A 22,330-nucleotide genomic window follows, 5' to 3' on the forward strand; every position below is an offset into this window, starting at 1 on the left:
GTTGTTGGCCATGGTCATTGTGTTTGTCTCAAAGTAAGTCTCCAGGTCAATTAAAAAATATAAAAAGCTGTGTGTCCACTGGGCCAGGGCATATTTTTCCTCATTGCATAGGACACCTTTTTTTTGTTTATTTACACAAATAATTTAAATGTATTTATTTATTTGCACATAGACTTCTCTGTTTTTGCTGTTAGACAATGGTTTTCTTCTGTGCCTTATTTTATGAAATATAGTTGATGTAATGTTTTCTCGTTGAATTAAAATCTCAGTAACAACTTCAAGGCACATGTACCTCAGGTGAACCTTATGAAATACATTGATATTTACTTGTAAGTAAACATGAACAGCATTAAGCTGATTGACTTTGCAATTGAAAAGTGCAGACTATCAGTAGTTATCCTTTATTTGAACAAGGAAACCAGCATTTTGGACAACATAGAAGCTGAACAACCAAAAGCTTGACAGAAAACTGACCCAGAATATGCCCCTTCTTGTCTGCCTGGCAACATCTGCCTTTGAGGTTCCCTTATATGCCGTAAGGGACATTAACCAGGGACATGGCTAGGATTTTAGGAATGGGGGGGGGGGGGGTCCAGACTAAGTGCCACCATTATAATGGGGCTTGAGTGCGACGGTGCAGCAGCACACACCATTCATTTTTCTAATGGAAGGAGGGGTCGGGACCCCAAGAACCCCCCATTGGCTACGTCCCTGCATTAACCATTTCCCAGTTGATGGTTTTTAATACAAAATCAAGCAGAAGCTTAATAGGGCAGCTGGTGGGAATCTTCAGTGTATTAGGGAAATCTGCATCATCCAGGCCTGTAGTGGAAAAGATGTCTTGAACAAAAGGGAAAGGGGAATTCAGATTTAATGGTAAGAACAAAGAAAAAGGAAGCACTTTTGTACAGCACATTGGGAAGAATTGTTCATTGAGTGGTTATGCTGGAGAATTAGAGGGCTGGACTTGAAAAGTTCAGGTTTGACAGAGACGTGTAAAAATTATTTTATTGCAGCATGTAGAGAGAATCTGATTACAACCTATTCAAACTGATAACTGAGTTGCTGAAACTGCTAAATAACTAACTTGTACACCACAACTAAAATATTCCCTGATTTAGGGTGATTTGCCTTTAATTCTTCCTACATTTATCCTAATCCTTATGCATGTGCTATCAAGCCTGTCTTTGTTTGCTTTTGTTTGCCTGTGTGTTCCTATAATTGTAAACTAGTAGTTTTGTTCATATTATCTGTTTTGGAAATTTAAATCTAATTATTAGTGCACTATTTTCTAAATAAATGAGAATGATCATGATAAAGGAGTACTTGTATTCAGAAAGCATATTTGTTCAACAAATGCTAAATTACTCATTTGGCTGTGGGTGTGCTTATATAACATGGTTAAAATAACTTCTTGGGCTCACTCTGCCACTACCTTTCTGCAGTGGTGCGGTTGCAAGCTCTTGTGAGACAAGAGGTTATGATGACAGCAACAGTGATCCTAGTAGGGTTTCCCTTGTCAAACATGAGGCATAAGCAATCAGGCTAAATATGCCAAACACCTATCAGACAGCAGCAGTGTGAGTGTGTGTTGTTGGCTGAGGATCTCTCAGAGACAACAGTGGCACTATAGTTAACACTCATTAGTACTTCCTGGAAAGAAACATGGAAAACCCCTTTTGCATGTCTTTTACCATGAAAATCCTATGATGAGATAATCCAAAATGAAACAAGAGACAGTGCCAGAAGATGAGACTCCCAGGTTGGAAAATACTTAGCAAGCTACTGGGGTAAAGCAGCTACAAGTAGTGGTGTGTCTAATGACACAACTGGACTGAAGCAAAAAGGATGCTCAGCAATTGACGTGCTCAGAGCTGAAAGGTGACATGCTCATAGGTTAAATGTAGCAAAATTAGTCAAGGGATATAATACAAAGTCTGAGTGAATGATATGAATAAAATATCAGAGAAAACCTGTCAGTCCAACCATAATCCAAGTGTATGCTCCAGCTACGGAGACAGAAGAAAAAGAAATTGAAAGATTCTTTACTGGAATCCAGGAGGAAATTGACCACGCAACAAAATAAGGGGGGCGGTAGGTCTGGGGTTTGATTTTTTAAGTATTGTAATTTGATGTATTTTATTTTATCATGTCAAATGTGTGTCAATACATATTGGAAACAAATATAATCAAGATTAGTCATTTGTATTTGAGTTTATCAGCTATTCATAGCCAATTATATTGTATAGTTAAATTGTGTTAACTGAGTATTTAATCTAAAATTCCCATTTTACAGACTGTTTGGCTGAAAACTGGAAAGTATTTTAAACAATGAAATGGGTAGTCTTGGAAGAAATTCTGAATTTTTGCAGTAAGACATGTTTCCAGCATTTTTTCCATCATACTTTTTTAAAGGAAGCTGTTGGAAAATATGTGATTGAAAAAGAAAAAAGAGAAATACTACAAATGTAAATGGAATCATGGCAGTATTTTCACTTTCCCCATTGTTAATACAGATATTGTGCTTTAGAGATGGACTGTAATTTGGGATGAGTTTAATTCAGAGATTTAGTTTTGTTAATCTGGAATATAAGTATGCAAAGTTCTTGTAGCAGCTTTGAGACTGAGTGATAGACATTGTAGCATAAGCTTTTGTAGACCTGGTCTGCTTCCTCAGATGCATGGAGTGAACACAGATCATTGTAACATTTTTTAAATTTATATAATCAAGAGGCAAAGAAGCTCATTCAACAGTCTATTAATGGTACTGAATAATCAAAATGGCTGTATTATGCTGTTGGATAGAAATTCCCCTCTAATTGAGAAGGCAAGTTGTACCTTTTCTCAGGGTGCAGAGGGGCAAAATGAGCATGAATACCTTGAGGCTACGTGAGTGAAGCATTTTAATCAACCCAGGGATGTAGCCAAGGGGGGGTTCTGGGGTCCGGACCCCCCTTCAGGCTTGGGAACGTTCAAGTTCCCTCCTCCCCCTCCTGTTCCCCTCCATCAAAAGTGCAGAGGACTCAGATGGAGAGGGAAAGGGGGAAGACAGATGTTGCAGGGAGGGAGCAGTGAGGCTCAGAGAGAGAGAGAGGGAGGGAGGGAGAGAGAGGAAGGAGTGGGGAGTGGGCGGGAGTCCCTCCTTGTGACTTCTTTCCCTTTCTTTTCCTCTCCATCTGAGTCCTTCCACTCCTCCTCCTCCTCTTTGCTTTTGCCAGAAAAAAAGTCTCCCTTCCTGGGGGAGGAGAGGAGGAGGGGGAAGAGGAAGAAGAAGGGAAGGAAGGGAAAAAAGGAAGGAGGAATGATAGGAAAGGAGAACTAAAGAAAGGAAGGAAAAGAAAAGAAGGAGAGAAAGGAAGAAAGAAAGAAAAAGGAAGGAAGGAAGGAAGGCTCTAAAAGGAAGTATAAAAGAAAGAAAAGGTGACTTCTGACTTTCCTTTCAACAGTTATATTAGTATAATAATAATAATAATAATAATAATAATAATATCTTATCAACTCTCCTTTATCCAAAATGCTGAGGACTAGATGTATTTGGATTTTGGAGTTTTTCAGGGTTTGGTATATTTATATATGTCTAATGGGATATAATGGGAGATGGGATCCATGTATATTTCATATGCATCTCATAGACATAGGCTGAAGGTAATTTAATATACAATATTTTTAAAATAATGTTGTGCTTCTGTACACTGAGCTGCCAGTGAAATCCTGAGACCACTATTCCTTGTACAATTCAGTAATTTCTCTAAACCTTCAGGATTCCCAAGTTTCCTTGAGTTGGGGTCAGACCAGATGCTCTCATGATCAGTTTTGGGTTTTGGAATAATTCAGGTTTCAGAAGTCCAGATAAAGGAGACTCGGACTCTACTCTGTACATTTCTTCTGATAATGAACTTGTGTTTTCAAAAACAATCATTTCTGGATTTTTGCAACAACAAAAAAGAGGAGGGTCTGTGATGCAAAAAAGCAAGACGCTTCCTTCCAGCCTTGTTTTTTTCTCTTTTTTAAAAGAAAAATAAAATAAAACAATTAGCTGTCCCCTTTTCAGCATGTCAATGGGGATGCTTTGATTGAGAGTTCCTGCATGGCAGAATGGGGTTGGATTGGATAGCCCTTGGGGTCTCTTCCGACTCTATGATTGTATGATTAATTCATTAACATAAGGAATCAATCTAAGTGGGTCGCCAATGAAAGGTTTGCTGCAAAGGTCTGGGCCTCTCTGCCCTCCTGCCTTGGAAGCAAAGTCCATTGGAAGACATCTGGGTTTTACTTTGCAAGGAGTTTATATTTTCTTTATTTTCACCTTTTTAAAGGAGTTTCCCCCAAATTCTGACTTTGTATTTACTTTTTGCTGTCTCCCTGAGTTGGAAGACAGTTCAATGGCAAATAGAAACTGAAATACTTTCTAGAATGTCCTTAAGTGTTATGTTCTCTTTTGTTAAACAATTTAGTTAATTTTTCAAGTGACACTACATAAGTAATCTGTTGCTACTGGTTTATAGACATTTTCCAGATTCATGCCTTGTATTCTGTTGATCTTGTCATTGAGGTAGCTACCAAGGTAACTCTTTTTGCCACTGGACTTATATCTGTCAGCCTACCTTACTCACGTCAAACATCTTTGGTACTGTTTTATATCATTTGCACAGTGGGCCATTGGTATCTGAGGAGGTTTGGTTCCAAGACCCTAGACAGATAGCAAAAACCCCAGATGATCGAATCACTCTTAATAATACAGTGTAGGGGGCAGCAGTGAAGGCAGTGGCAAGCCCCAGCTACTAGGCACTCATTCTTTGGGCTCCCCTGCCTCCAAGGAACACACCAGCTGTGCACTTCCACCTCATGATGCTTTGCAATCTCATATCTGTGCAGCATCCTGTCTCTCTGCAGCCTCATAAATATCATACTGTACGTATTATGCTACTTGTGTTATATAAAGTATTGTGCATTTTCTTGTGTCCAGTACTGTAGTTGGTTGGTTGAATCTGCAAATCCTGAGCTTGTGGATATGGTGGGCCCACTAATTAATTTCTATTTGCCTAATACCTCATTTGTGTCGTATCTAATGTTCCAGTCACTTCTCAGTTAAAAGTGGATTTGGAATTTTCTGTCAACTTTACTGTTCTGTGTCTGAAACACACACAGGTTTTTTTCCAGTGTGGTTTCCCCCTGCACTATATTTAACAGTGTGTACTTGTCTCTCCTCCCCATTTTCTGTCACAATTTGAGATCCTCCATTATGTCATGAAGACTCCGAACATGAAAAGAGATTTGTATCCCACCCTTCAAAGTGTTTTCCCCCCCAGTGGGAAACAGAAGTGCATTAGCTTGCATCTGTCTATAATTCCAGATTTAGGCATATCTCACCAACTGTGGCATGACAAGGGGGACAAGCAGAGTTATTGTCATCTTCCTGAGAACATTATTAGACACTAGATAACAAATGAGGAACTTAAGCTGAAGAAAGCAGCTTGGCTAATTTTTTTGGTGAATTCAAATGCTGAACAGGCATTTGCATGCTGCTGCAAACCGATTAAATTGGCTCACATCCACATAAAATAAGTTGTCACCTATAGCCTAACCAGTTGCAACCAATTCTGGAGAATAATCCAGTTCTTGCATAGGTACCCAGAACAGAGCCCTGGGGAACTCCAACAGATAAGGGAACAGGAGAAGAAGTCTGACCGCCTGCAACTACTGCAAAAGATCTGCCTGACAAGTAAGATCTAAACCAGTCGAGAACAGAGTCTGAGAACCCAAGGTCAGAAAGTATATCAACTAGAAGACAGTGATCAACGGTATCAAAGGCAGCAGACAAATCAAGAAGGATGAGAACAGAGTAAAGGCCATTAGCCTTGGCCCGTAAAAGGTCATTCGAGATCTTAGTGAGAGTTGTCTCTGTGGAATGCCTTCGGCGGAAACCAGACTGAAAGGGATTGAGAATGGAGTTGGCTTCAAGAAACTTGAGACAGTGAGAATAAACAACCCGTTCCAAAACCTTAGAAAGAAAGGGAAGAAGAGAAATCGGACGATAGCTAGACAAAGAGGAGGGGTCAAGAGAAGGTTTTTTCAGAATTGGGGAAATGAGAGCATGTTTGAAGTCTGAAGGGAAGGAGCCTGTAGAGAGAGAGAGATTGAAGATATGGAGAAGCGAGGGCAGAAAAGAGGGATCTATGGAAATTAGAAGACGAGTAGGAATTGGATCAAGAGAACAGGTTGCAGGTTTGGAAGAGTTCAGAAGTATAGAGAGTTCATCCAAAGAAGCAGGAGGAAACACAGAAAATTTTTTAGGCGAGGGCGATAGAAGATTATGAGCAGAAGAAGAATCGGGAGGGACTATGTCAGAGTGAATAGTGGTGATCTTTGAGATGAAATAATTAGTGAAGTCATTAGGAGAGAATGATGAAGAGACAGGAGGAGAGGGAGGTTTAAGCAAAGTGTTGAAGGTGGAGAACAAACGCTGCGGGTGCCTCTCATTGGCAGAGATCAATGATTTGTAATAATTCTGTTTTGCCATAGACAGGGCGCGCGAGAAGGAAGAAAGAACAAATTTGTAATGAATAAAGTCAGCCCACTGTTTGGACTTTCTCCAAAGACATTCGGCCGCTCTAGAGCAGGACCGGAGAAACTTAATGATGGGGGTAAGCCAGGGCTGAGGCCTAGTCTTGGAGGAAGAAGTGCGTACAGAGATACGGGCAAAGAATCGAGGAAAGAGTGGAGTTAAATAAAGACATTGCTGAATCAGCAGAATCCCCAAGATTTAGGGAAGAGAGAGATGAATCCAGGGTCTGACCAAAATGGTTAGATTTAACGGATTGAAGATCACGAAAATAGCATTGAATGGTGTGTTGAGGAGGTGGAGTATAAGTAAGAGCAAAGGAGATTAAATGATGACCAGTTAGTGGAAAGTCAAGTGCCAGGTAGTCAGAAATGACGCAGTTTGCAGCAAGAACTAGGTCAAGACAGTGACCGAGAGAATTAGTTGAAGAGTTGGAATGTGGTTGGAGGCTGAAAGAAGCTAGGAGAGAGTTAAAGCGAGACGTTGTAGGGTTATTGGAATCATCAACGTGGATATTAAAGTCACATAGGATCAGAGTGGAGACTGAATCTGAAAGAAAAAATGTCAGCCATGATTCAAAGTCGGAGAGGAACTGGGTAGCAGAATCAGGAGGGCGATAGATAACTGCAACCCAGAGCTGTAGAGGAAAAGAGTCTAATAGGATGATAGCTGGGGGGAAAAGATAGAAGTTGAAACTGGCAGGAGTTAGATAGCAAGATACCAACCCCCACCTCCTCGACCTTCAGGGCGGCTAGTGTGGGTGAAGGAGAGGCCACCAAGAGATAGGGCAGCGGGGGTTGCAGTATCATGGGCTGGGAGCCAGGTTTTGGTGAGAGCGAGGAGATTAAAGGATTTGGAGAGAAAAAGGTCATGAATTGCTGTTGCTTTAGGGGCAGCAAAGCGACAGTTCCAGAGTGAACAGAAGAATGGAAGCAGGGAGACAGGAAGAGGCCGAATGGGGATCAGGTTAGGAGAAATGTGTGGAGCCATGGGAAGGATAGGATTCACTGCCCAGTGATCAACAGGGCAAGGTGTAACAGTGGCAAACAGGAAAGAAAAAAGAAAAGCTGTAGCTGGCTCTCTCTTTCTGAGGTGTTAAAGCAGTTTTGGCAGAAACAATCCAGTTTGAGTCTGCTTTAACTGTCCTGGTTCAATGCTAGGGAGTCCTGGGAACTAGTTTATTGTGGCACCAGAGCTGTCTGACAGAAAAAGCTAAATGTCTCACAAAACTACACTTTCTAGAATTCCCTTCCACAGTCTCAAGCTGAGTTATTCCTGCATTGTTTTTTGGACCCAGACTTAAACATCTGTGACTTTAATATCACTCTTTCAGTCCATTGAAACAAATGGGCTGATATCCACAAATGTCATATTTAATTATTTATTGGATTTATATCTCATCTTTCTCTGAAAATGGGATTCAAGGTTGGATATATTGGAATAAACCAATCTTAAAAGTGTTGCTAGATTAATTCTCCTCTCCCTTTCTTCTTTTTATGACGTGAGAGACTAACACAGCTATCTCTTTGAAATCTTAAAGTTTAACTTCACTTTTTTCACTCAAACTCTAGTGCTAGTTAAGCTTTCCACAAGCAAAAGACTTTGAGGATGGAGGTGTGTTTCAATTTAAGCCAGTGTTGTTTATATATATTAAATGTGCTCTGTTATTTTAAGCCATTTTTGAGGTCAACAACCCGAAAATAGAATACCTCACTGTATAATGATTGCATTTAGGGGGTCTGAAAATTCAGAACAGGGCAATGATAAAGAAGCAAGAGGGTTTTAGGAGAAGAAACTGGTTGTGTGTATGCATCTCTCTGCATGCTAAAGTTTTCTTGCCTAGGTTGCTACCTCTTCCCTGTAGAAAGCAAACTTGTGATGTGAGTCTCAGGAATGTATGCATATATTCATTCATTTAACTTGGTTGATAGGTGGGAATATGAAAGGTGCATATCCTGTCAACACGGCTTGCCAGTTTAAGTAGGTAACTGTATAGAATTTGTTGCTTGGGTTCATATTTTAAAAATAGAAAGATCATCCCCTCCCTTCATTTGGGAGTATCTTGTTTTTTGTTGAAATAACAATTACATTCATATTCTCCACTTCAAAGGTTTGGGTGGTAGATGGGAAAGATTTGTTTAAAGACAATGTTTTTCTTTGTATTTTCCCAAGTGAACTGGATAGAATCCAGTAGCAAAACAGGATGTCCTGTCAGTCAGCTTGATGTATAGCTCAGTCTTTTCCTCCCTCCCACTGCTGGATGTGAGGATATCCATAGTATATTAATTCTCCACGGTAATAAATATACAAAAACTAAGGGCAATATGATGAGGAGGGCAAAGATAGGGTTAATTTGGGCAGCATTCCAAAACAATATTCTCTCATTGCTATCTGTTATAGATAAAAATAATTTTAATGCTTGTTGTTGTTGTATTGTGTCTTCAAGTCGTTTCTGATGTATGGCTCCCCTATGATGAGGTTTTCTTGGTAAGGTTTTTTGTGAGTTTTTCGGGCTATGTGGCCGTGTTCTAGAAATTTTCCTTCCTGACGTTTCGCCAGCATCTGTGGCTGGCATCTTCAGAGAATGAAGAGTTTTCTTGGCAAGTTTCTTCAAAGGGGTTTGCCAGTGTCATCATCTGAGGCTGAGAGAATGTGACTTGCCCAGGGTCACCTAGTAGGTTTCTATGGCTGAGCCAGGATTCACATCATGGTTTCCAAAGTCATAGTCCAACACTCAAACTATTATACCAAACAGGCTCTCTCTTTTTTAATGCTGTACTTCTTTTATTTATATATATTACTTGCAGGCAACTTAATTGATATGCACAGTTGGGAGATTTTAAATTTAGGGTGTGTATAGAAAAGAAAATAGTCTATTACTGTGATTGAGATGATTGTAAAATTTACACTGGTCTAGAGACTGAATTCCCAGCTGGCATTTTGTCAGAAAAATAGTTTTTAATTTTAATGTGAAAGCCTGAAAATGGTAGCTTTCTAGTTTCAGGAAACTAGAACTGAAATGTCTTGCCTCACTTTAGATTATTTTATTTTATTTTTTTATTCATGATTTCCATAGCATAAAACAATAAATACACAACACATGATACCATACTTAAACAAAGACTGAACAGACACCCTAAACAAAATAGACCAAAATAGAAAAACAACATATATCTTTAAATTACATAGACAAGTATAAAATTGGATTCCTGAATCCTGTCTTGGCGATATTTAAACCCAGCTGTCACCTTTTCCTGCTTTATATGAAGTCTAGAATTAACTTCCACTATTCATGACCTAAGAATCAGTTTTCACCTCTTTACTTATTCCGATGCACCTTTATCCCCTCTTTCCTCCAATACAAAATTTATTACTGGCTCCCAATCTTTTTAAATTGTCTCCCAAGGTTTCCCCCTTAATATACAAGTGAGCTTATCAGTTTCCACAAACTCTAATAGCTTATTTAACCATTCTGTAGCATTTGGACATGCATTTTCCTTCCGCCTGCAAGCATATACTATCCTAGCCCCTGTAGTCATATAAAATGACACCTTTCCAGATTTATTCCTTTCTTTTCCGAATGTACACTGTGTTAATTCCTCACAGGGTCAACTGTATTTCTTCGGTAAAACATGGAAGGAAATCAGTGAATCCACTTTATGGGACTGATATCTACATGTTATTCTTGTATATATTTGTTTAATAATACAGGTAATAAAGGTACGCATGAAGCAGCTGAATTATTTGTTCTGTGTCAAAGAATATTCTTGTACCTCCAGATGTAGAACTGTCTTAATTATATGTGATCAGAAAGTCTTTAATTTATTATACCTGCCTTAGAATAAGCCACCGGTTTCTGAGCTCTCCCTCCACAATAGAGGGAAATAGTTCCAACCTATGTTGTATGGATTATCAAATTAATGAGTAGTGAGCACTTGGCATTTCAAATGTGTTCTAAAATAAATTTATATTCTATAAATATGAATAAGTACTTTAATTAACATTTGACTTTTTATCTTTCTCAGTAGCCATTGCATCATTGGCTTCATGAAGTAGCTGCCCCTTAAAAGAAAAGGCTCTTCAGAAATAAGCTTCTCTTTTTGGCTTTCTCTCTCTCTTCTTAAAAGGCAAATACAGCCTAACTCCACGAAGAGTTTCATAATTTAGATTAGATTTCAAAAGTTCACTGTAATTGTATAAAGTGAAACTGCTTAAAGGGTGGTTGTGAAAAGGAAGTTATTATTATTATTATTATTAACCTTTATTTATAAAGCGCTGTAAATTTACACAGCGCTGTACATACAATCTTTTTAATTGGACGGTTCCCTGCCCTCAGGCTTACAATCTAAAAAGACACGACACAAAGGGAGTGGTGGTGGGGAAGGGGCCTCTCTAGTAGGATAATACATATAAAATATATATCAATACAGGAAATGATTCAATAAAACAGGCATCAAAAGAACATCAAATAGCAAGCGACAATTATGCAATGCCTGGGAACGCTTCTCTGAACAGGATGGTCTTCAACTCCGTTTTGAAGCTGGTTAAAGAAGTGATGGCTCTTGCTCGCGGGGGAAGAAGGTTCCAGGAGTGAGGGGCAGTGAGTGAAAAGGGGCGAATCCGGGATGGGGCAGAGGAAATCCTGGGCTGGGACAGCAGACCTTGACTACCAGCACAGAGGGCCTTTTGTACTTTTGAAATCTTTTATCCTCTGGAAATGCTATTGTGCATTTTTTTTCTGTAGAAGAGAAAGATGAGAACTAGTATTGTGGAGAGAATGTTGGGCTTGGATGCCCAGACTCAAAAGGTTGCTCTTCTATGGAATTCACTATCTAGCCTTGGGTTGGCCTAATACAGCTTACAGAGTTATTATTACTGTGGAGCTTTTTAGGGAAATACTGGATAACATCCAGTAAATCAGAAATATTCTATGGGAATGGAGTTCATGATGAATGATTTGTAAGAGGAGAGAATTAAAAGTGTAGTTGCAAATAATTCCAGTGCAGATGAAAGTAGGAAGGTGTAGTTTGCTAAAATGAGTACCCAGATTGTTGGGGGCAATTAGCTTACATTTTTAAACCACTTATTACATAGGTAAGCTGTATAGAAATGTACATGTTATTGTCTGAAGAAATCAGAGTGGATGTACAAAAAACTTTCAGATAGGCTAAGATTAAAGGAAACATGTATAAAAAATGAAAGACGGAGGAAACCACCAAAGTGAAATACAAACAAATGGCCAATGCTTCTAGGCAAACGTCAGAAGAGCTAAAACTCAGAATGAGTTCAGGCTCACCAGAGAAGTTAAAAGTAATAAAAAGTGGCTTGTTTGATTGTTTTTGCCATGTTTGGAGCAAGAGGAGAACAAAGAAACTCTTGGTTTTAGTGTTTGTTTGTTTAAGTGTTTATTGATTAGCCAGTCAACCATATCAAAACATTTAACACCAATCATAGTAAAATACGAAAAACACATCCATTGACTTTGGTATGGACTTTCAGGCATGTATTAGTATAAAGGGCCTTTACCCAATGTAAGAGTCCAGGTTCCATGTTTAACTTAGCCAGCTTCCTCCATAAGATGTCTCTGTTTATTGGGGGAGGAACTCTGATTTTAGTACTCCAGTTCAGGCTGTTGACAAATTCCTTGCTGAGTTTGGGGGTTCAACAGTAGCTTTTGGGCTGAGTTGGAAATGCTTGCTTTTTACTGCATGTCATCTAGAAATCTCCCATTGGATACCAGTGTATCTTTTAGTCACCCTTTCAGTATAGGGTGAGTCTCTTTATCCATAATGGCTTGGGACAAGAAATGATTTGGATTTTGAAGTTTTTCAGATTTTGAAATACTTGCATATCTTGGAGATGGGACCCAAGTCTAAACGTGAAATTCATTTATGTTTAGTATACACCGTATGCACATAGTGGTATAAACTTTATACACAATACCACCTATGTGGATAATTTTGGATTTTGGAATATTTGGGGTTTTGGAATTCTCGATAAGGGACACTCAACCTGTATTGTACACAGGGTTCACAGGGCACTGGCTAGGGCATAAAGATACTCTGCATGAGGTTAGGGTCCACCTAGTGTCACATCTGACAACTTCTTGGAGCTACATTTTGCATGGGAAGATAATAGAATCATAGAGTTGGAAGAGACCCCAAGGGCCATCCAGTCCAACCCCCAGCCATGCAAGAACTCACAATCCAAATGCCCCCAAGAGATGGCCATCCAGCCTCTGTTTAAAGACCTCCAAAGGAGGGGATTCCACTGAGGGAGTGTGTTCCATTGTCAAACAGCTTTTACTGCCAGGAAGTTCCTCATAGAAAACTCTTTCAGGTCACCTTTCTGAAATCACTACTTTTCCTGTTACTCCAATTCATTTACAAGGAAACTTGAAATTCTGTAGAATAATTCAAAATTTACCATTGTGGTTTATGAGGAGGAGAGCTTGTCATTATAGATGTCAGTGTTAATTGATTATTGAGTCAACCCCACTATAGTACTCATAGTTCAAACCACCAATTCCATCTCAGAATTCCCATATTCTTTCCAAAGGTGTATTGCCACTGGGATCCCTCACTGGATTTGCTTCCTCCAAATTCTGTATAATACTGCTTCTTCTGTAATGAATTTTCTTTTAGTTTAGATTGTATGCCATGGGCAGGTTTACTTTATCTATTTTATTGTTTGTATGTACAGCGCTGTGTAAATCTACAGCGCTATACAGTCGGCCCTTCTTATACATGGATTTTTTATACACGGATTCAAGCATACACGGTTTGAAAATGTTCCAAAAAATTATAAATTTGAAATATCAAACCTTGATTTTCTATTTTTTTTATAAGGGATGCCATTTTGCTATGTCATTATATTTAATGGGACTTGAGCATACACGGATTTTGTTATACACAAAATCTTGGAATCAAACCCCAGCGGATAACAAGGGTCCACTGTATAAATAAAACATAACAACAACAACACTGATACAGTGAGCAGGCAATGGACATTGTAATATACTGTAGAACACATAAGTTCATTGAATAAACAAATATATGTTCATGGATCATTTGTTTTACTAACTATAATCCAACTAGTTTTAATGTAGTGCACAACCCATCCACATACAGTCTCATCCTTCAGCTCTCAAACTCTCTCCCTCTCTGGCTTTGCTTTCACTGGTTTATCCATACAGAACCTCCTTCTCCCATTCTTTCCACCAATGACTAATATCCTTCTATCCAGCCTTCTACACCTGTCATTCAAACTACATACACCCTTCTGACTGCTCTGCAATACCAATATATAACATAAGAAAAAAACTATATTTACAAATTATTGTAATGTCAATAACTCAACATTTTGGTGTTTAAAATTTACAGTTTGGAAAAAATAATAATACAGTGGGCCTTTGGTATCTGCTGGGGTTTGATTTCAGGGTCCTTCGTGGATCCCAAAATCCATGGATGCTCAATTCCCATTATATACAATGGCATAGTACAATGGTGCCCTTATTAAAATAGCAAAACCAAGGTTTGATTTTTTGAATTTATATTTTTAATGAAGATTTTTCAAGTCAGGAATGGTGGAATCTGTGGATAAAGAATTGTGGAAACGGAGAGCCAACTCTACATAGCATCATGGATTTTATTGTAAAGGTTCCATTTTTAATAAAGAAATAGTGCATTTAACTGCATAACTGTACACTGCTTCTTTTATAATGAAGCATTCTTCTTACGTGCAGAATACAGAGAATAAAAATATAACGAGAAGGATCCCATAACTCTTGTCAATCATAATTTTTATTTCTGTTTTTGTTTTAAGACTTTAGAAGGGTTGTAATGCACAATCAATTGCTTTGTATTTGTTGATATTGTTTCTTAAATAATTATTATATTGGCAATGGAGAATGCCTGTTACAAAATAACCTAAATATCTGTGGTCTTAGTAGTGACTAAGAGATGAAAACTGTTGTCTTTAGAATCCAGTAGAGTAGGTATGATTCAGAAAGTTGCACTGTCTAATTTTTGACACTTCTGGAGAGCCTCAGAGTGCCATTGAGCCTCCTATTTTTTGTAAGTTGACATTTTGAAGAATTTCTGGTTGATTTGGGTTAGCCGATCCCCCCTAAACCATTTTCAGGCTTTCTAAACATTTGATCCCATTGGGCTAGTGTTTTGGTTGAAACATGAATTTTGACTGGAATTTTGGGGTGGTAGTGATGGAATGGATCATTTGGGTGATCTTGGGAGCCTCAGAGGACACACAGGACCAGGAAAGGATCATGTGGGCTACACCACCCTACATCTGCAGTACAGGAAAGAACATTCATCTCAAGAACAAAAGTGGCTTATCAGACTAAAGTCCTATAAAATCTAACATCTTGTATTCCACACTGGCTAACTGTATGTTTATGGAAAGCTAGCAGCACGGGCAATAGATTTATTGTCTTGTTCTTCCCACTAAAACTTAATCATTTTTATGACTGTTTTAGAGAGCATGTGACAATTTTGGAACATATTAATTTTCTATTATTTTTTAGGAGAGGTACAGTACTGTGTGGACAAAAATTGAACTGGGAGCAATGGGAATGCTTAGTATTTATGCACCGAGATATCGAGGATTCAATAGAAACAACATAATAATAACAAATATCGCTGGGCAGTAAACCAAGATTTGATGCTAAATTTGATTATCTGATACTGTTTTAATATTGTATGCAAAGTTATACTTGTAGGAAAGTTTTTCACAACAAAAAACATTCCTTTTGTAAAACATAGTTGTCATGGGGAACAAGTGATCAGATAGATGATTCATGTTTCTTCTGCAGTGTTCTTATTGGATTGCAAAGGTTTTTACTCGTGTAGAAATTCATCTACTAAGATTTTTTAAAAAATATATTTCTTTCTGCAGAACCATCATGACAACTGAAAAGAATTTATCAGCAGAAGCTGAAACTCCTAAGCAGCAGCCATCAAAAGAGGAGGAGGTAGCTGCTGATACAGAAACGCAGGAAGCTTCCTTGGAGAAAGCACCTGAGGGGGAGAATCAATCAAAAAAGAAGGCCAGAGCATCCAATGGTGACACACCCACACGAGAGGACCAGAGCAAAAACAAAGAGCGCACTTCTGAAAGTCGAGGCTTGTCCCGACTGTTTTCATCATTTCTCAAGAGACCCAAATCTCAGGTCTCTGAGGAAGAAGGGAACGAGGCAGAAGCAAAGGAACGTAGTGAAGGAGGCCAAAAAGAAACAGATTTGGATGTTGATCTCAATGAAGAGATTCTGCTGAAAGCTCCAATAGCAGCTCCTGAGCCTGAACTTCGAACTGACCCATCTTTAGATCTTCACTCACTAAGCAGTGCAGAAACACAGGTAAATATGACACCATCTAGTTTTATGACTAGAGTAGACAGAATAGATGTTGAAGAGTATTGGGTGAACAGATGTTGAAGGATATTCTTGTCCAAAGTGACTTTAATCTGACATATTTATAAGTAGGTATAAACAGAATAGCAGCCTTAGTTTTCAAAGAAGTAACCATGTTAGACTCTTGCATTATAAAAAGAAAGAAGGAAGGGGAAGAAAAAGCAGAGACAAGAAAAGTGGCAGCATCTTTACAACTTGTGAAGTTGAAGGCTTTCTTGGCTGGCATCCATAGTTTTTTCTGTTTTTTGGAGCTATGTAGCCAAAAAGAAGAATTTGTTTCTGACGTTTCTTTGAGACTGTTTTTTATTTTAGCATAGAATCATAGAATCATAGATTTGGAAGAGACTGCAAAGGCCATCCCCAGCTCCCTAAGTCGTTCCTCATAGGGTTTCATGGTTTCCACAGCCTTCACCATTTTAGTTGCCCTCCTTTGGACACGCTCCAGTTTCTCAATGTCCTTTTTAAATTGTGGTGCCCAGAACTGGGCACAATATTCCAGGTGCAGCCTGACCAAAGCATAATATAGTGGCACTATTACTTCACTTGATCTAAACACTATACAGTGGTGCCTCGGGTTACGAAATTAATTCGTTCCGCTGTCAATTTCGTAACCCGAAAGGCTTTCGCAAGCCGAATCCCCATAGGCGCTAATGGGGAAAAGCCGCGATTTGGTGTAAAATCGCGCCGAAAAGCACCAAAAGTTTTTTCGTAACCCGAAAAAACTTTCTTAACCCGAAACAGTTTTTTTAAATTAATTTTTTTCGTATCCTGAAAATTTCGTAACGTGGGTAATTCGTATCCTGAGATACCACTGTACTTTTATTGATGCAGCCTAAAATCGCATTGGCCTTGTTAGCTGCTGCGTCACACTGTTGACTCATGTTCAACTTGTGGTCTACTTGGACTCCCAGATCCCTTTCACACATAAGTCTGTCGTTCAGCCAGGTGTCCCCCATCCTATATCTGTTCATTTCATTTTTCCACCCTAAGTGCAGTACCTTGCATTTCTCCGTGTTGAATTTCATTTTGTTAGCTTTCTAGTCTATTCAGGTCATTTTGAATTTTGATCTTGTCCTCTGGAGTATTAGCTATTTCTCCTAATTTGGTGTCATCTGCAAATTTGATGAGTATGCCCCCAATTCTGCCATCCAAGTCATTGATAAAGATGTTGAATAGCACTGGGCCTAGGACAGAGCCCTGAGGGACCCCACTAGTCACTTCTCTCCAGGATGAAAAGGAGCCATTTTTGAGCATCCTTTGAGCTTTCTTGGATATAAACTCAGCTGCAGTACAGAGTGATGTACAAACTTCAAGTATAAATCTTATTTATACAGTCATGAGAGTAGAATTTATTGAATTACATAGAATGCAGTAGGATCTAGAGCTTGTCTACACGGGTGATTTACCCCAAATTTTTGTAAGCATCCTGTTTACAAAATGCAGGGCAAAAACTCAGTTCTGGACTGTCCTCATGATGCAGAGGACAGAACAGGGGAAATGGAGCAGAGGACAGGACAGGGGAAATTGAGCACAGAATAAGTAAAGAGATGGTACAAGAATACCTGTTTAATCTAAACGAATATAAGTCTGCAGGACCAGATGAACCACATCCAAGGGTATTAAAAGAACTGGCAATAATCTTTGAGAACTCCTAGAGAACTCTCAGCAGACTGGAGGAGGGCAAACGTTGTCCCCATCTTCAAAAAGGGAAAAAAGAGGATCCCAACAATTACAGTCCAGTTAGTCTGACATCAATACCAGGAAAGATTCTGGAGCATGCTAAAAGGAAACAGGGAGCTCAATATGGCAGGCATATTTTGGTTGGTAGCAATTGTCTGTGAACATCTAGACGGCAATTCCATAATCACAAAGAGTCAAGATGGGTTTCAGAGAAAGAAGTCATGCCAGACAAACTTTATCTCTTTTTTTGATAAAATTACCAGCTTGTTAGATGAAGGGAATGCTGTCGATATAGTATATCTTGATTTCAGTAAGGCCTTTGACAAAGTTCCCCGTGACATTCTTGCAAACAAGCTTGTAAAATGTGGGCTAGACAAGGCAACTGTTACATGGATTTGTGTTGACTGGCCAAACCCAAAGGGTGCTTAACAATGGCTCCTTTTCATCCTGGAGAGAAGGGACCAATGGGGTCCCACAGGGCTCTGTCCTGGGCCCAGTGCTATTCAACATCTTTATCAATGACTTGGATGACCGAATTGGGGGGATACAGGACCCAGAGCAATGCATGCAAGCTACAGGAAAAGAGATTCCACCTCAACATTAGGAGGAACTTCCTGACAGTAAGGGCTGTTTGACAGTGGAACAAACTCCCTCGGAGTGTAGTGGAGTCTCCTTCCTTAGAGGTCTTTAAACAGAGGCTGGATGGCCATCTGTCGGGGATGTTTTGATTTAGATTTCCTGCATGGCAGGGGGTTGGACTGGATGGCCCGTGTGGTCTCTTCCAACTCTATGATTCTATAATCCTCTGACTGCTTCTGCACCTCATCTCACCCCCTCTGCCACCTAACCCATCATCCTCTGACTGCTCGTGCACCCCATCTCGCCCCCTCTGCCACCTAACCCATCATCCCCTGGCTGCAGTGACCTATCCCATCATCCCCTGGCTGCTCCTACATCCCCATCTCACCCCCTCTGCCACCTAGTCCATCATCCTCTGACTGCTCCTGCATCCTCATCTTGCCCCCTCTGCCACCTAACCCATCATCCCCTGACTGCTGCTGCATCCCCATCTCGCCCCCTCTCCACCTAACCCATCATCCCCTGACTGCTCCTGCATCCCCATCTCGCCCCCTCTCCGCCTAACCCATCATCCTCTGACTGCTCCTGCATCCCTATCTCACCTCCTCTGCCACCTAACCCATCATCCCCTGGCCCCAGCGACCTATCCCATCATCCTCTGGCTGCCCCTGCCTCCCAATCCTGGCCCCAGCGACCTATTCCATCATCTCCTGACTGTTCCTGCATCCCCATCTCGCCCCTCTGCCACCTAACCAATCATCCTTTGACTGCTCCTGCATTTGGAGGAAGGATGACAGCTAAGGAGGGGGCAAGGAAGGAGGGCAGCATCCAGAGCCCTTCTGAGCATGTGCAAAGGTGCTGATTCAAATTGTTGAACCTTCAAAGTATGCTTTGGTGTGGTAATACAATGTGCACTCACTCCCCTTTGCTTGAATCCGCATCACGTGACTTGTGAGTTTTTGGCTCTCTTTGAAGTGATGATAACACTTGCTTTGTCACTTGTGGTCCCTGTGAACTGCTCAGTGTTGTGCTGGTTGGTCTAAGGTCACAACCAGATCCCTAGCATCAAGGCCACATGCCTTGTTCTGACCTCAGTGACAGTGCTGGGTGATGAACTAGGGCAGCCGCCCTTCGTTCACTGCAAGAGCTGAAAACCTGCAGCAAGAGTGCATGTAAGAGGAGAATACGGGGCCAGAATAGTCAGAGGAGCAGCCTGGAGTATTCTGGCAAGTGTAGACCTCCCCATAGAAAAATGCAAACCACGCCCTTTGTCCTAAATATTCAAAGGGCTGTATAAGATATAACAGGGTTTTTTTAGATCTTACAGTGGTCTGTTAGTGTTGATGTGTGAAAGGAGTAAATCTGATTACCAACAGTCAAATTTCTTGGGTTCAAAACCACCTCTGTGAAGATTCTTTTTGCTATTTGTGCAGTAGTGAGTGTATTAAAATATATAGTGTGCCATTAAGCCATTGTCTTTGTTCACACCGCTGCTAACAGATTCATGTTTATGAATATAATTCAGTTCAGTTGTTTCTCTTCCAGGTCATCCTTTATAATTTCCTCATGGAAAGAGAAATTTTCTTGAGTTTTATAGTTTGCCTGTCACCATGGCTGCATCCGCACTGCAGAAATAATCCAGGTTGCCATGCCATGGCTCCATGCTATGGAATCCTGGTTTTTTTAGTTCAGTGGGGCACCAGAGCACTCTGATAGAGAGTAGGCTAAATATCTCACAAAGCTACAGTTCCCAGAATCCCATACCATTGAGTCATGGCAGTTAAAGCAGTGTGAACCTGGGTTATTTCTGCAGTGCAGATCCAGCCTATGCGCATAAATCTCAGTTTATTTAAGAGACTTTAAAAAACCATACCAGGTGGGATACAGCATAGTAGCTATTGTGTTGTTTTAGGAAAGGAAACCCAAATTCAACTATCTGCTCAGAAGCAAAGGTTACTCGATGGATCTCTTAGCTTACCTCACAAGGATATTGTGAAGAGAAATTAAAACACTTCTAAAATTTGAGCTGTGAAATGGGTATAATAAATATTTTTATACATAATCTTTTGTCAATTAATTTAAGCAATAGCATATTAGAAATGGTTGTGGGATGGAGGTTGCATGATTGATAATCATGAGATATCCAGGTTGGTCTCGGCTCCCTAGACAGTTTTTCACTCCCTGCTTCGGTTCAGCCATCTTAGATCGAGTCTTCCAAAGTGTAGTCTGACACTTCGGCTTGGAAATCTGTTATAGATGTTTGTGCTTGCTCCTCTGCTCCATGCCACTTACCCATATCATTTCCTAGTTTTTGTTAACATAATATTTGACTCAGTAGGGTTTGGTGAACATTGCCTTAAGACCAATTTACTATGTCCCTTCAAAGTATGATTTGAATACACAGCTAACTATAGATTAACAGTTTAGAAGACATGATAGTATATAGTTAAGGAAAACCAGGATTGGAAGGAAAGAAAATTACCTAATGAAATAATATTTAGCTTTTGGAACTTTATACATATTTTGCATAATTAAAGAGACTGTGTAGTCCCCCCTCCCCTTTAGCCTTGAGGTAAAATTAAACATACATTCTATAAGACATTAAGGGCTGTTCGACAGTGGAACACACTCCTTCCTCGGAATGTAGTGGCGTCTCCTTCTTTGGAGGTTTTTAAGCAGAGGCTGGATGGCCATCTGTCAGGGATGCTTTGATTGAGAGTTCCTGCATGGCAGAATGGGGTTGGACTGGATGGCCCTTGCAGTCTCTTCCAACTACGATTCTATGATTCTATAAGTAATCAGAGACTATTTGTAAATGTAGTTATTGTTACAATTCTGGACAGAAGATACGTTCTCCCAACGAAGTTAGGCTCCTACAATTGTTGTGGTTTTTTTTAATTTTTATTAAGGACAAAAAACATACACAAAACAAACATATCAACATACAAACATATATACACAAATGGCTGTATAACAGTGTATAACTTTACACAGTCATTACATAATGCTCTTGTATATGATTTTAACTAAGAAAATTAACTATACTCCCGAGATAACTTCTCTAACCTCTTGTTACTATCGTATTTAATTTCCCAATTGATATAACATCTTCTACCTTAAACACGTTTCTTTAGCCTAATATGATCTATACCACAGCTATATATTATTCTTACCAACATTTAGAGCAACACTGCATTAAAGTTTAACGTGTCGTATATTTAAATATCTTTTCTTTTGAATATAGTTATTTATTTTCCCTCTCTATATTTTATAACACAGGACCAGTCTTCTATTTTTTCTTTTGTTTTTCCTTTCATCAATGCCGTCAATACATCCATCTCCATTGCTTCATAAGGTTTAGTCAGCCACTCTTCTATTATTGGTATTTCCAGACTTTTCCATGATTTCACGAATATAATTCTCGATGAAGTAATCATGTATAATATGATACATTTATATTTCTTTTCTATCGCTTTGTCAAGTTCAGAGGTCATACTTAACAAAAACAGGAGTGAATCAAAGGGGATTTTCTCATTTAAGATTTCCGAGATTATTAAGTGAACTTTTTTCCAGAACCTTTCTGCCTCTTTACACTTCCACCATACATGAAAGAAGTTCGCATCAAATTTTTGACATTTCCAACATGTTGCATCTCTCTTCTTATAGATCAGGTTAATTTTGTGTGGAGAGATATGCCACTGATGTAATATTTTTAGAAAATTTTCTTTGAAGTTCTGGCAAAGTTTGAAATTACTGGAATTTTGTAAAGCCTTTTCCCACTTCTCCAGCTCAATATTTTTGCCCACAGTTGTGAAAGGTAAGGGGCACTTGCTCTTTGTAGGTGTTGACTCACATTGCTATACAATACTATAGATTAATGCATTTTTACAGGAATTGGCATAACTGAATATTTGACTGAATTACATTATTGCTTGAATGTAGGCAGTCAGCTAATGACCGGTCAGTGGATTTAATATTTTAGTCTCTTTGTTACAGGCCTAGGCAAACTTTATTTGACCACCTAGACTGTTGTTAACAAAAGAAATATTTTTCTTAGGTTCTTCGACTTAAGGCTCCAGAAT

General features: G+C 39.4%; 1 protein-coding gene across 20 annotated transcripts in view; it reads left to right on the forward strand.

The window, feature by feature from the left end:
- Window positions 1-22,330, forward strand: part of LOC149305184 (protein 4.1-like) — a 157,554-nt gene that overhangs the window by 21,399 nt on the left and 113,825 nt on the right. For all 20 annotated transcript variants that reach the window (XM_089478481.1, XM_089478479.1, XM_089478483.1 and 17 more), the window contains one exon: window positions 15,476-15,935. In XM_089478481.1, coding sequence (XP_089334607.1) covers window positions 15,483-15,935 — 453 coding nt within the window. In that variant the 5' untranslated portion in view covers window positions 15,476-15,482. Of the gene's footprint in view, window positions 1-15,475; window positions 15,936-22,330 lie in introns of those variants that run through there.

Source organism: Sceloporus occidentalis, unplaced genomic scaffold, assembly GCF_023333645.1.
Source record: "Sceloporus occidentalis isolate IW3139 unplaced genomic scaffold, rSceOcc1.0.p SCAF_13, whole genome shotgun sequence".
Classification (NCBI taxonomy): domain Eukaryota; kingdom Metazoa; phylum Chordata; class Lepidosauria; order Squamata; family Phrynosomatidae; genus Sceloporus; species Sceloporus occidentalis.